Source organism: Branchiostoma belcheri, unplaced genomic scaffold (assembly GCF_001625305.1).
Source record: "Branchiostoma belcheri isolate BF01 breed outbred unplaced genomic scaffold, Haploidv18h27 scaffold25, whole genome shotgun sequence".
Taxonomy (NCBI): domain Eukaryota; kingdom Metazoa; phylum Chordata; class Leptocardii; order Amphioxiformes; family Branchiostomatidae; genus Branchiostoma; species Branchiostoma belcheri.
Window position 1 is genome coordinate 2,023,430 of NW_017803854.1, and position 14,507 is coordinate 2,037,936.

At 40.6% G+C, this 14,507-nt stretch overlaps 2 protein-coding genes across 4 annotated transcripts in view; one reads left to right on the top strand and one right to left on the bottom strand.

Annotated features, from left to right (window-relative positions):
* Window positions 1–3,558, bottom strand: part of LOC109471437 (malignant fibrous histiocytoma-amplified sequence 1 homolog) — a 31,769-nt gene extending 28,211 nt beyond the window's left edge. For both annotated transcript variants that reach the window (XM_019770749.1, XM_019770747.1), the window contains exon 1: window positions 3,451–3,558. The gene's annotated coding sequence lies outside the window, so the exon portion shown is untranslated. The remainder of the gene's footprint in view (window positions 1–3,450) is intronic.
* A 3,343-nt stretch (window positions 3,559–6,901) lies between these two features.
* Window positions 6,902–14,299, top strand: LOC109471524 (serine/arginine-rich splicing factor 12-like). Of its 2 annotated transcripts, XM_019770868.1 has the most exons (7): window positions 6,902–7,046; window positions 9,318–9,422; window positions 10,807–10,910; window positions 11,396–11,597; window positions 12,071–12,142; window positions 12,394–12,501; window positions 12,935–14,299. In XM_019770868.1, exons 1-7 carry the CDS (start codon window positions 6,982–6,984, stop codon window positions 13,011–13,013), a joined length of 735 nt encoding a protein of 244 aa, XP_019626427.1. In that variant the 5' UTR covers window positions 6,902–6,981; the 3' UTR covers window positions 13,014–14,299. The 2 variants fall into 2 exon arrangements, with proteins under 2 accessions (XP_019626427.1, XP_019626428.1); XM_019770869.1 differs by lacking the exon at window positions 12,071–12,142 and having other exon boundaries at window positions 6,903–7,046.
* The last annotated feature ends 208 nt before the right edge of the window (window positions 14,300–14,507 follow it).

Consider the following 14,507-nt stretch of genomic DNA (forward strand, 5'->3'; position numbering starts at 1 on the left):
CCCTCTGAAGCCTGGTAGAGGCTACTGCTCCTCCCCTCTATTTGGGTTTGTTTACATTTCCATCTGACCTCCCCACCCCAACCCCATTATATTATGATGATAGCCCATTACTGCCTCGTTAGACTTCAGCATACATACGTACATGGACCTCATAAATATTTCATGCCCATACTTTTCCTGGGGCAACTTTACAGGGAAAACGGGAAGGTCATGTTTTCTACTGTGGCCGGGACATTTAGACAGCTGTACACAGTAGTTGGTGGAATTTATCAATATATGTATCAGTTGTAAATGATACCGGCAGTTGTGATAATCTTATCGAGACCCTGTCCCATGGTGATAATTCTAAGTGCCACGAATGACGGGCATTTTCACACGACCGCAAACCTGGTAATAAATCTGGAGTGGACTGAATTGTTAACGAAGTTAAAAGAGAAAAATATCAAAATTTGAAGCCACAGTTTTTTCAGAAAAAGGAAAATTTGAATTTTCCTGGAGAATCATGATTCTAGATGTTCATTGTCTATGCGATACCGGAAGTCTTAAGATATACATATTGTATATGGCCATCTGTAAAAATTTTCCACACCCCGCCCCCATAAATTATCAAATAGCTAGTTTTGGAGCTACAAGAGTATCTTTAGGCAGGCAATAGCCCCTAGAAACTGTTCTTAATCTAAGACAAACATCCACCAGCCCCTAAGCATACAAATTCCCCACATGCCAAGAGTCTACATCACCCAAACAAATCCTGAATCATGTAGACCATTTGCTGGTTCTAGGTGTTGGCAGCTCAAAGCCCAGCTGTGCATGATTATAAGATTCCCTCTAAAAATGTATGGAAAATTTCCTGTTATAGGTAAAGATATCTCTGTTGTGTAAAATGATATTAACGACCATACTGTGATAGAGTCAATATCAATGGTATTAAATGGTATTCAGCGGTCGTAAGGGCAATGATGTCAACCATACACAGATACAGCCTAATGTGGCAGGTGACGAGCAAAAATGCACTGCTGACATACACCAGATTACACACTATGTCATTTAAACCAATAAAGTGTACTACAAATGCTTTCAAAACTGTTCAACATTGTCAGAGAGATAAGAGACAGTAGCTTTACCTTCAACAGAAGAAATCACCATGTACCACCTGTGTTCTATTAGCAGTACTCCACAGTGAAAAATCTACCATGACGGGAAAGTCATCCTTGGTCATACCAACAACTGAATAAAATCAGGACCAGTTTCATGGAGCTAAAAATCCCCCATAGGGCCCTTGTATCTGGGAACCATCCAAATGACAGATTCTGAGTCAAATTTTGCCAGACAACAAAGTCTGAGGATCAGGATGACTGGCTATAGCTAGGGAAGTCAGAGCACAAGATATCCTCGTGGGATCCTCCACTGAGTCATCCTCTTCCTGTGTGATAAAAAAAAAAAATCTGGCAACTTCCCCTCCCCCATGGCAGGGTACAGACAGTTCTGAGAGGCCGCCACTTACCCGTTCCTGGCACATGTGTACCTGACCTACATAAAGTCACATTGGTCCAATGGTAGGACAAATGCCAAACTGAACTTGCAGCATGTGAGGGTTGGCCCTTGGGAGGTGTGGGGGAAAACTTGACCTCGGAACTAGTGTCAGCAAGATTAATCATTATAATACTTATTGTACATTTTGTATATGAATATGAAATAATGAGTCTGGGAATATTGCTATGTTTTATAATATGCATATTATATGCATATCTAGACACATGTATTTCTCAATTTCATGCTTAGCTAACATTGACGTAAAATGTTGTGCTGCACTGTACTTCATTTTGACACATCATAATATACATAACGTTATACTTGGGACTAATTTTCTGGCTTTTAGAGTTGAAAGCAAACTGCAATGCTTTATTTTGGATTACCTATAGTACTAGATGTTTGAAAGGCTTAGATTTTAGGAATCTAGAACAAGTTATCCAAATGTGATATGCATACATTCCTCTGCATCTTAATGGTATGGTTCAAGGTCAGGTCATGATGGCTGGTTTAAGGCCCTGACCCTGACTGGAAAAATGTGGCAGCACAACTGAAACCATATGGAACTTTTCATTTGATTTACTTTGAATCTGTGTATCAAAGGAAGGAACCAACTTGTAAGCGCATTGACAGACATGTCCCTTACCATTCTGTGGTAACAATTACAGATTGTTAGGTGCTAATTACATTGTACTAGTAGTAGTATTCATCTTTACCTAAAAAACATGATACAAAGGAGGGTCATTGAAATGCATATACACGTATGTAGTCAGAATGACTATGCATACATTATTCAAAACAGTAAAAAGCAAAAGAACATTACACATAAGCCTTCTAATTTTGAACAAAAACGGCACCAATCAGCATATGTGAATAAAGTACATACAAGTAACGGATGTTCAGGCATACGTTTCTAATATTGCCAAGTGTGAGTCATACCTTTTGGCCGTCAGGTCATTATGTCCCACAGTCCCATGGGAATTTCACCTGTTCTGCACAGGTGTATATATGCAAATGAGGTGTGCTATTTTGAGCATTATAAAAGCAACATAGACTGTTAAAAACAATGTTCTATCTGGGGGTACTACTAAGGAGGTCAAATGGGAATGAACCTACAAAGTTAATGCCATTACTATTTAGTGAAGAGTATTTGGAGGGTGTGAAATTTGTAGGCCACTCGAGATGTGGGTCACTGTGTGTGTGTATTTTTGGTTGTAGTCAAACAGCAAATTAAGACTGCTGCCACAAAGAGCCGGGTCAGAATTCTGGATACCAAACGTAAACCCAACACCAAACCCTTTGAGTTGTAAGAAATAAGAGCTGCTAGTGAGGTCCAAGATGGGGTACTATAAATAACATGAGGCTTTTTTTGTTGATCTTTAAATCTTAAAGGCATTTTCAGTATGTCAGTTGTGTCAAAATAATGACACAAAAGAGGGTAACAGGACATAAATTTCCCTTCTGTTTCTATATAAACTCTGACAGCCCATCAGTCAGTACTATCTGGTCCCAGCGATCAGACTGTCGTGTCCACCTTTGCTGCCAATCATTCCACTACCCCATGCCAGCCCCCATTCCTTATGTTTCAAGATGAAGCATTTCGTCAATTTCTGTGCATTTTACCTACGTTATACTTCATATCGTGAAAGATATAGAAGAAAACAACGAAATCATATTCCATTTAACTGATTTGAAGGCAAAACGCGAGCCCACAACGATCTAAAAGACCAGGCATCCGTCACTTGACGCCATCAAAACAAGAATCGCTACCTGAGAAAAATTTTCAGACGACGCGAAGGTTTCCCCGCCCTTTCTGAGGAAACTCTCCTCAGATATCTCTCCTACGCCTGCTCAAACTGTACCTACCCACGTTGTAGATAATAAACGCACCGTTACAAAAAGCCCGGAGGCAAAACTTACCGGTACATAAAAGGAAAAGGCGGTTTGCGCGAGCGACGGCCGCTTTGCAGGAACCGCCATTTTTTGACGTCTGTCGAGGTTAAAGTTCAAGCCGAGGGTCGGTAAGAAGTGACAGACGCGGGGGTCGGGTTTCACAAAGACGTGCTTCGAAGGAGAACAAAAGTCAACTTCAGCAAAATATCATTTTACAAAGGCTATTAGGATATAGGTTATCACATTATGCACTCAAATACCGATTTTGCTCTTTCCTTTATATTGAATGATCCGTAATTTCGAAGACCAGAGAGATAACGTTAACGTTGCATTGTACTTTACTTCCTACTTAATAGTGGTACCGTCGTAGTTACAAGGTCAAGTACACTATTTCATCTACTTTGCCCATGGCTCGTCAAAAAAATTTTCTCCTTTATTTCATCAGAGTTAATGTCGAACAATTATGAATCGTGATCTGTCAAATTTCAGACTTTAAATTTCTTTCCTTTGATGTAGAAAGAAACGGCATAGTCAAGTACACGTAACGTTAATTAACGTTAACGTTAACAATGTGATGCTACTTTGGAAAATCAGCGTATCTCTTTTACAAACTTCAATAATGTAAGTAGATTGAAAAACATATTACAATCATTCTGTAATTCCGTCAAAATTGGTATTTGTTACTTCAAAATGTTACTTACAAGAAGAAGTACTTCTTCCACATGTATCACCTATAAAAACGCTGTACTTCAAAATAAGTCTGAACACCGAAGCTACTTTACTACGTATACTTCAGTGTTTTCTTTGGATGAATGTTACTGACCTAGAATTGGTATAACCAATTTGAAAGGTCCTTGTTAACGTTGGCAGCACCTTTCACCTTGCAGACTTGCCGTCTCCACGTCGGAATTTACTATGGCAGTGTAAACTGAGGAGAAGACGGGGATAAATAGTCTGTAAATAGCCTGTAGGGAGGTCTGACGGAATCCTGAACACGTGAACCTGACATGACCAGCCGTGGATAAAGAGGACTGGCGCAAAGCCCGGTACTTCCAATGACTTAGCGCGCCCACCGCTCGGTCAACTTACGTCAAAACAAGTAAATGTTATAGCAGCCTTGACACGTTCGGTCGTTTAATATAATGGCTCCAAGGGTCCCCAATAAAAAGAATAGTGGTGTAAAGGGGGGGGGGGTTAAATGCGAGTTCACATATTTGCGCCACATGTTTGTAAATGGGACACTTGGAACTTGATATTCCCCTAAAGCAGCTACTCAGAAAAAAGCAATATTAAAGACGACGACATTTGTGGTATTGGTATATTACCGACGCGACAAATCATTTTGAGAGTGAGATCCTAAAATTTATAGTGCCCTATTCGTGACTCTTAGCTGTCAAATATCAAGTCTATATGCCATAAATAATGACCCTCTTTGGCATTCACACTGACAATGACAGGTGTGTTACTGGACTGCAATCCCCCGGGTCCGTGGGAACCATGCAAATCACATGTATTATAAGGACTAACAATATTGAAACATACATCGGGCTTCCTTCTGATATAATACGTTTTTCTGAAATCGAAGGTTATTAATCAACACCCGAGACATGACTCAATATGAGTTTCACAACAGAGTGCGCACCAGAAAAACTCGACGAGGTCAATCGACCCACATACTAGAGAGAAGGATTTCCGATAAAGCCGGGTGCTCCCACAACTTCAAGGTAATCCCAATGGACTTCTAGTATTTTGCCCGTCTGGCGTTTGCTGCAATATTATGAGATGTGACAAGCGTTCGAACATACCTTTCCGATGCAGCCAATATCTACGTATGAAATAGTGTATAATGCGGACACTGCCCTCTAACAGTAACACCAACACAATATCCGATATCTGTTGTCTGTCATCAAACTACATCCGACAACAGAATTTTAAGTCCTTAATACACAAACATAAGAGCGTAATATTACAATTTCAATTTATTCTTGTCTTATAATTAGGTGAAACATTGCCAAATCTGGAAAGCCAGTTCTCTCCAAACATGCACGATTAAAAATTTTGGCGCTGTTCTATATAACGTTATATAGCAAGTAATGGTGTGTATGTTTTCCAGTGACTTTCTAGCATTTCTTCCGTGACATTTCGGTAGGCCATTATAGGACATGAATTAGAATCGCCGAATTGGTATGGGCATATTTGGTAATACATCACAGTGCTAGTAGTAATGATTTCATAAAGAAGGAAACTCAATTTCCTCGCTGCGGAATCTGTCTGCAAAGTATCGTCTGATGGCCTCTGATCTTATCACTTGACTCATCATGCCCTTTTTGAGACGTGATCTTCCTACAAATCTAATTACGCTGATCGATTTTAGTGTTTATTCAACTGGGGACACGGAAATAGTAACGGACATGGATCGGCCTAGTTCTGTATCTGTATCTGTATAGCCGGTATAACCGCCCTTCGGCGTAACACACCAGCTTCGCAGGCACGCGGCGCGGCGGCAGCTGGCTACATTACAGCGAACGATTTGTTACACCTAAACCTTGAACATCTAACTCTAAACATTGTTTAGAGCTATCTAATGATAATGCAATCTAATGATGTACAAATGTAGTTCTTTTTCCTTCGCGAATAATCATTTTGGTCAGCGAGTAATAAATACAATCACGGTAGCCAATACGCCAATAACAAACTCGGAAGAAAAAGAAAATTCTGCTCCAGCTTCAAACATGGATTATGTAAATTAGGTAAACATCAATCGGTGTCATTATTAGCTATAGTTACAGCAAGGGGGTTTAAAATCAAGATTAAGACCACGGCAAGTAATTTTTTAACGGATGACATCAGCGCGCGCATTAATTTTCGCCTGATCTTGGAGAAAAAACAACAAATTTAATTTTTTTGTCATGCTATCTGACAGTGGTCAACATGCATGCCGAAAATGGGCAAAGATGTCTGTTGCCATGCCAGAACGTGGATGGTACAAATGTACTAGTAGTAGATAAATATGAAGAGAGGAGACAAGACAAGGCTTTGATTTATTGTTTTATCTTTTACAGTTTCATGCATGACTTGTACATATGTAGCTAGCTTGTAATGGCATGGATGTACAGTAATGGTTTTTCATTCATTCATTATGATCTTTTCTATCACCACCCTTTAATATTTATTGTCCGTGGGCCATGGGGTGAAGTTACCTCTACCAGGCATCGGGAGACGGCTGGAAAGAGTAGAAATTGGCCAAATAGAGAGAAGAGAGAACATGCCGAGGAAGTTGGTCCGCTAGAGGGTGCGGCAAATAAAAATGCACTCTCCAGTGGACCAACTCCCTCGGCATGTTATCTCTCTATTTGGCCAATTTCCACTCTTCCAGCCGTTTCCAGAAGCCTGGTAGAGGCTAAAGGAAGTCTGCCATCTCTGCTTACCAGTTTCCGCTAGGTGGCGCTGCAGCTCAGTCGTTGTTTTCCCCTACCTCATGACGTCATCTCTCAGCGCGCATGCCCACAGCTAATATTTCCCTCGCGCTTCCACCATTTTGTGAATGTTCTGAGGAAAATGTCGCGATACAGCCGACCTCCTAACACCTCACTCTACGTCCGGAATGTCCCCGACGGGACCAGGTAATGCCGCTGATTACTTAGACAACAACACAGGGAACCTATTGGGAAAATTTGGCGGGCGTGTCTTGCGTTAAAAGCGAGATTTCTATGTTTGAAAACATGTGCCCCAAATGGCGCGCCCGCCCCTTTGTTACTAGTATCTACCCCTAAAGAACAAATTAGACTAAGGTTAGTTCGCTTCTGTGACCATTACAGGTCGATGTACAGTGAATATACTAGTTTTCAGCTCAGAAGATAGTGCCAGGCACATATTCTGACGGAAACGATGCTTGTTTATGGGGTTTTACGGCATCTTAAATGGGGGAGAAAGAGAAGAATGCCCGAGGAATTTGAAACGTGGCTGGCGTGTACCCTAAGTGGGGGTGACCGCCTGGCGTTGACCCCGAAAATCACAGCCACACGTTATACGGGATCAAATGAGTCTAGTCTCGTGGATATTCATAAATTATTTGAACTCGAGCAAGATAGAAAAACAACGAAATATTAAACTTCTGGTGGATTTTTAAATCACCCATACTTCTAGCTGGTTAAATTTAATATATTTAACGTTAGTATCTGATTGACAGGAAACAAAAGCCTGTTTTACTTTCGCCCACTCATACGCACCCGTCTTTTGCTTGTTTGTTTGTTTGCTTGTACATGTACTGTATTCTTACTTGGTGATTTCGAAAATTAGAACTGGTTCGGGAGTTAGAGTAATGAAGCATATTTTTCAAATAATTAAAAAAATATATTTTTGTCACAGTCGCCCCATTTCCCACAACATGCCCCAGGACGTCAGAAAATGTATGCAGCGAGCAGGGCTCGAAATACTTTCTTCTGTTACCTGCAAATTTTCAAGTTGACTGGAAAGTGGAATTTTAACTGTAAATTCTGTTTCAAACATCTTGCTGCAAATACTCTAGCTGCTGTTAAATATATGTTCACTGTGATGCCCCTACTTCTACTATAGCATAGCTTTGTAAATTAAGGCTGTTGATAATGATTTTTCTCTAACTAAAGTTCTACAGCAAATAATTTTGTGTTCAAGTGGGGCAGCTCCCTGGTATTCAAGCAATTAAAGAGAATTGCAAGTTGTTAATATTTTTGCCTGCACGTGCAGGCTTCAGGTATGTACGATGTATTTCGAGTCCTGATTATTTTTGTAGGTATGCACAGACCAGGTCTTAGTACATGTAGATGTTGTACTTTTCAAATCTTTACCAGGGCTCGAAATACTGGGCGCATGTGTGCCTTGGTGCACCCAAATTTGGAACCGTGCACCAAATATTTTCGTAGGTTTACGTATGTTAAGATGTTAAATGTAAGGTAGTATACAGCATATCTAAGGGTCGAAAAGTAATAAAATCATTATTATAATACATTTATTTAAAAATGAAACATAATTAGTTGTTGCTGACATTCTACTGAAATGGTGCACCCAAAAATTTTTTGTGCACCCAATTTTTTAGGTTGGGTGCACCAGTGCACCCTATTACCCAAAATGAATTTCGAGCCCTGATTTTACTGTATGGATGGAAGAAGTACTCCTTTCTTCATTCTTGCTCTAGACCTGACGAACTGCGTTCGTTATTTGGGAAATACGGACCCATAGTAGATGTGTACATTCCCTTGGATCACTATACACGCCACCCCAGGGGCTTTGCATATGTGCAATATCCTTTCTTAGTGCTGAACTGTAGACACAATGTATGCTTTTACATATGTCTTACGTTCTTTGCTAAGAAGCACTGTTGAGTTTCCTTTTTCGTTTTAGGCTTTGAAAGAATATGAATTTAGCTGTCACACATATAGTTTGAACTTTCCATTATGTATTTGCCATTAAGCTGAAAATCTTCTGTTCAAATGAAAACATTTTGTAGTATTTGTGTTGTGTGACCGTTTAATGAGAAAAAAATGTATGAGCAAAAAACTCAAGTGCTTGCACACAAAAATTGGGCACTATTTTTTACTGTTACTGGAATACAAATAAAACATGATTTTAGTACTATTGTAGTTATTCTGGGTTCTAAAGTAATAGATTGTGATTGAAAGTCAGTACAAAGACACTCTTAATTGTAAACAGTACTTCTTTTTCAGCTCATCTGAATACAAGATAATATGTAGCAGGTGAAAGTTTCTCTGAATGTGGATGTTGCCAAATTGTTCCAGATCAAGTTTTAGAAAAAGAACAGTTGATGACCTGATTGAATATGTACATGTCGGGTCTTTGTAGTTGTTGCACTTTCATCACCGTTTGGAAGATATATGCCTTTTTCCTTCATGCCCTAGACCCGACGAAATGCGGTCCTTATTTGGAAAGTACGGACCCATTGTAGACGTGTACATTCCCTTGGATCACTTTACTCGACTGCCCCGAGGCTTTGCATATGTCCAATATCCTTTGCTAAGCAGTGAGCTTGTACAAATTGCACATATTAATTTGTTCTTTGCTGAAAAGTGATTGTTTTGTATGTTGAGTTTCATTTTCAGGCTGCGAAGGACGATAAGTAAAGTAAAACTAGTAAATAGCAACTTTTTCTACATTTTGGCCAGCAAAAATTTAAGATGTAACTATTGGTAAGGACTGCATCTTGAAATTATAAAAATATTAAGTGCCGTTGTTGTTTTCTTCCCTTTTTTTAACTAACAATTTAATAATACATAATTAATTGACTGATAACAAGTTTGTTAGTATCAAAAGTCACAAGACTTCTTTTTCAGCTCATCAAGAAGAGAAGAGAATCTTTAGCACTACGTTAGAAATAGTTTGTTAAAGTCACTTTACACGATTTTGTACTAACTCAGTTTGCCTTTTGGTTCTCTTTGTTATACCAGAAGCCAGTGTCAAGCATTTGGGCAAGCTAAAGCCAAAAGAAAAGCAAGCTACAAAATAACCTAACTACCAAGTATGCTAGCCTGGGTGAAGCCACTAAAGCAAGCTTCACAAGCAACCTAAAGGTCTCTGAGGTTCCTCCGCTGTCATCCAAGCAAGTCTTGCAAAGGTTTTCGGCCACTTTGCTAAGGTCCAAGCAAGCCATGGTCTTCGCTTTACACCTCGAGTTTGAATTGGACCGTTTTCTACTTCAAATCCATAACGGTCGAGGGCAAGGTAAGGGGGCAAGGCTCAAGCAATACCAAAGGACTACAAGCAAGCGAAGGCATGGCTGGTGAAAGTGCAAGGGCAAGGCAAAGCCAAAAGGCAAGCAAGGCAAAGGCAAGGCAAAGTCAAGTCTAATACCAAGGGTCCACGTTTCCACAACAAGGTGGGGGTGAAAGCTCTAGTGAAAATTCCACAGCAATTATCTTTTGTTTCTGTATCCAATCATCGTGTGAGAAGTCAACCTTTTTTTTCCTTCTTGCTCCCTTCGAGTATAAAATCTTGACGATATACCAATATACTTGCAGAAAGCATTTTTATTTTCCTCTTGATTTTGAAATTTCTGTCTGCTGATACTGCTTTTGATAGTTAAGTTAAAAAAAGCTGTAGCACAAGACTTAAACTTGGAAAAATGTTTTTGCATGCTGTATACAAATTGAAATATACTGTCAGTTGCATGATATAGAGGAGTTAACTTTTGTTAACTTTTTTGATTCAAAATTAGTAGCAGTTTTACCAATTACTATATTGAGTACAGTTTTTGCTAATATGGAAAGAAAACATGAGTACCAAGGCAAGTTGAAAATGTGTTGCCTATTTTGTATATACCAATGAGGAAGGCATTCACTCAGCACTGTGATTTTTAAGTTCGGGATGTCAGAAACCCCTTAACCAGCTAACGTTTGAAGATGTCAGGGACGCAGAGGATGCCATGTATGGGCTGGACCGATCTCGCTTCTACGGACGAGAGCTGGAAATCCAGTTTGCCGAGGGGGACCGCAAGAGTGAGTATCGTCGCCATTCCAACTCAAATAATGATTATGTATTGTAACAAGTAAATCAGCAGGCAAAGCAATGACAGATATGCTTTTTTTCTGTGTGCTTACAATGCTACATAGCATATATTATTGATGGGAAAATATTAGACTAAAACAAAACAAGAGTTTTTCCTCATCATAATACCTGCTAGGCCTGGGAAAAAAATGTTGTATTAGACATTTCAGGGAGGGGTCCAACTTATACAATACAGTTTAACAACGTTAAACTTGCATGAGGACACTTTTACTGTCAATGTCAATGTTAGGAAACCAATTGTACAACATTTTATCACTCAGGTGTCAGATCATGTAGCTAGAAAGGTTGATCAGCTAAAACATTTTTATGTCCCTTACAGGGGTCCACCCCCAGAAAAAGTCTAGGGTCAGCAGGTTTTGTCTAGGGTCAGTCGTAGGCCCTATTGGATAATGTTATGACTATGTTATGCCTGCAGCACCGTCCCAGATGAGAGCCAAAGAACGCCGAGATTCTCCTCCAAGCCGTCGCCATGGTCACGGCGGTCGCTATGATGACCGAGACCGGCGTGATCGCCGCAGGAGCCGCAGCCCGTACGAGCGCGAGAGGCGCCGCAGCCGGAGCCGCAGCCCGTACTACAGCAGCAGCAGCCGACGCAGTCGCAGCAGGAGCAACGAGAGGTGAGATATTGCTGTTTACCAGTTGTTTTTGCTTTGTTTCCTCTTCTTCTTGTTCAAATAAATAAGATCAATGACCAGGACCAGACGGCTGTCATCATGGTAACTGGTGTTATGTGTTACGAGCAAGGAGATTTTTAACCTCCTTGGTCTAGGTCAGAATAAGTAGTTTGTTGAGCTAGACCACCTTTATAGTTCATCATAGTTTTTGTATTTAGCTGTGCAAAAAGTCTATCTAATAATTGGCATACTATTGTACTTGGCAAACATTCAACACTTAACCTGCGTGCTGCCTACCCTGTAACCAGTACAAAGTTGGCTCCAAAACGGAACAGGGAGAGGGCTAAATAAAAAACGCTGTGCCGTTGTAACACTTGTTCTACCCACAGGCAGAAGAACCGATGCAGTTTAGACTAATCTCGCCACCTTTGGTGCTGGCGTAGTCCCAGAGTTTAAGCAGTAGTGTTCTCTTCCAGGCATTACTACTCGCGCGGGGACAGTCCCTACCACGGCAGGCGCAGTCGAAGCAGGTCGTACGACGGGTACAGGTTGGTATGGAACTGTTGGCTCATGCATCTTGTTGTTTCTGACTAACACAGAACTGTGGCTGCCGTGACGCAGGGGGAGGTAAGACGTGTTGTGTGTGATTCGTCTCCAGGCCGTGTGTTGTGTGTGATCATGAGTTGCTGCCTGCAGAAAAGCTATGCTGCCTTTTATTTTAGTGCCAAGAGCGGTCCTCGAAATAAGAAATGAAACAGTATGTATTATACTAAACAAATACTTGTTCTTTTGTTGCCAGGCGACGCAGTGGGGGCGGCAGTGGTACCAGTCGGCGCAGAAAGTCGTACAGTCGCTCCAGGTCCCGGTCTCGCAGCCCCCGTGCACGTGGCAGGGAGCCTTCCCCGAGGTCAGCTTCTTTTTTTTATGTCTGGGTATGGAAGTATTGTTTTGGGTCACGGGCTGAGATGTGGGTTTGTGTGTCAGTCTGGACAGGGTAGGTTGATAGGGTGTGGGGGAAAATTGGCAGATGGAATGACAGGAGATCACATAGTCAGACACAGGAAGTAAGATGAACCTGATTTCTTCTTTACCATATGGTCAACAACAAAACCTGTTATTTCTGCATCAAGATCGAAACTCTGTTGTCTTCTGAAGTGATTATTCAGGAACTTAATAGTTTGATATGAGTTTCTTGTCATATGAAAGAGTATATTTCAGTGGTTTTGTAACATTCATGTTCATGTAGCCAGTACCAAACTACGTGTAGCTCTGCCACCTAAAAGTCTGTTGTGATTTGTTATACAGTTTCTTGACTAAACTGTGTTACATTTGTCCGACAGGTCTCGCTCCCCATCTCCTCAGTACCGCAGCCGGAGCCACACGCCGCGGAGTCGCAGCAGATCGCCCGAGGCGCACTAGACCACCCGCCTCTCTCACAACTTGTTAAGGCTACTAGCGAGGGAACCCGAGTATCAAAACATAGTGTAGGGGTAAAAGATGCAGACGTGGTGTATTAATATATGCCTGTAGCTGTGTAGGTAGAGAAGCAATGTCATTCACTGCTTGTGGGATGCATAGTTCTATGTCTACTACTATTTTCTGGTTACTTGCATTTTTTTACTATGTCTTTTTATAGAAGTTGCAAGGCTACCCTGATTCTCCAGCGTTTTCTTTTGCAGCAAAGATCAGACCAGTGTATATTTTTCATGAAAGTTTAGATTTTAGGGCAAAACAAAAACCAACTGTGCAAGCGCTCAAAAGAAATCATATAAAGACCCCTGGATCAAAACAAGAATAGTGCTTCCAAGCTACTTTCATGGACTGTTAAGTCACAACTGACAAAGGGTCCGTTTTCAGTGTTATTTTCCTCAATCACTTACTTTCAATTTGTAGCTTAACAATGGGAACAAAATGTGTGTGTGTCCTTGCATTTGATGTACATAGAAGAACCAACTATCATCTGTGCACTGTCCTCAGTATGTGAGACGAAGAAGACTGAAAACAATACACATAAGAAGGGTGAAAACATTGCACATGTTGCTCTGCCTCAAGAAGAATCACACAAGTACTAGTAGTCAGTCTTTGACACACAGTTGTTGTCCTGTTGATTTTTATATAGATGACAAATACCGGGAGGGTAAACCATTGTGATGTTAAAAAACAACTACGGTCAATTGGCCCATATTGGGTCAAAATGTGGCCATTTTCTGTTCCAATACAGACTACTGTAGCACCCACATGTATATAGAGGTGGTTTAGATGTAATGCATTACCACAATCCCCTAAGGCTTAGTAGGGTACAGTGCATTCCATTTAACTAGTGGAAGAGAAAAGGTGTCTGGTGATGTTCCTGATCATTTTAAGACTCCTGTTAAGTGCTAACCAGCCGTCTTTGTAGTGAACCATGTGTGTGAAACGTCACTGCAATGTTCTGTATTTCAATAGCAGCAATTTTCTTGCCTGTGATATACAACTTGCTCTCCAACTATTTGCATCACTGTACTAAGTTTGTGTTTCATTTCATGAAGGGGAAAACAGAAATCATTTTGCCCTCAACAGGAGACTGAAGGTAAATTATCTAAACCTAAACCCTAGAATTTAGGTACAATACACCAAACAAGTTTTGTAATAAGTTTGCTACATTATCTATGATAATGATGCAGATTGTCAGTGCTACATTTGTTGTACCTTTACTGTTGGTTGGACAAGGAGGGTTTGGAATCCAAAAGTTTTTACCGTGGTCTAACTACGCATATTTAACCACCTGGTAGAGGTGTGCACAGTGGTGTGTAATATGGATATACAAAAACAAGAAAACATCAGACCTTAACAGACAGAATTGTTGACCTCAAGGTTTCGGATGTGTCCGTTGTAGAATGGTTGTTAGTTTTCACTAATAAAAGATAACACTCA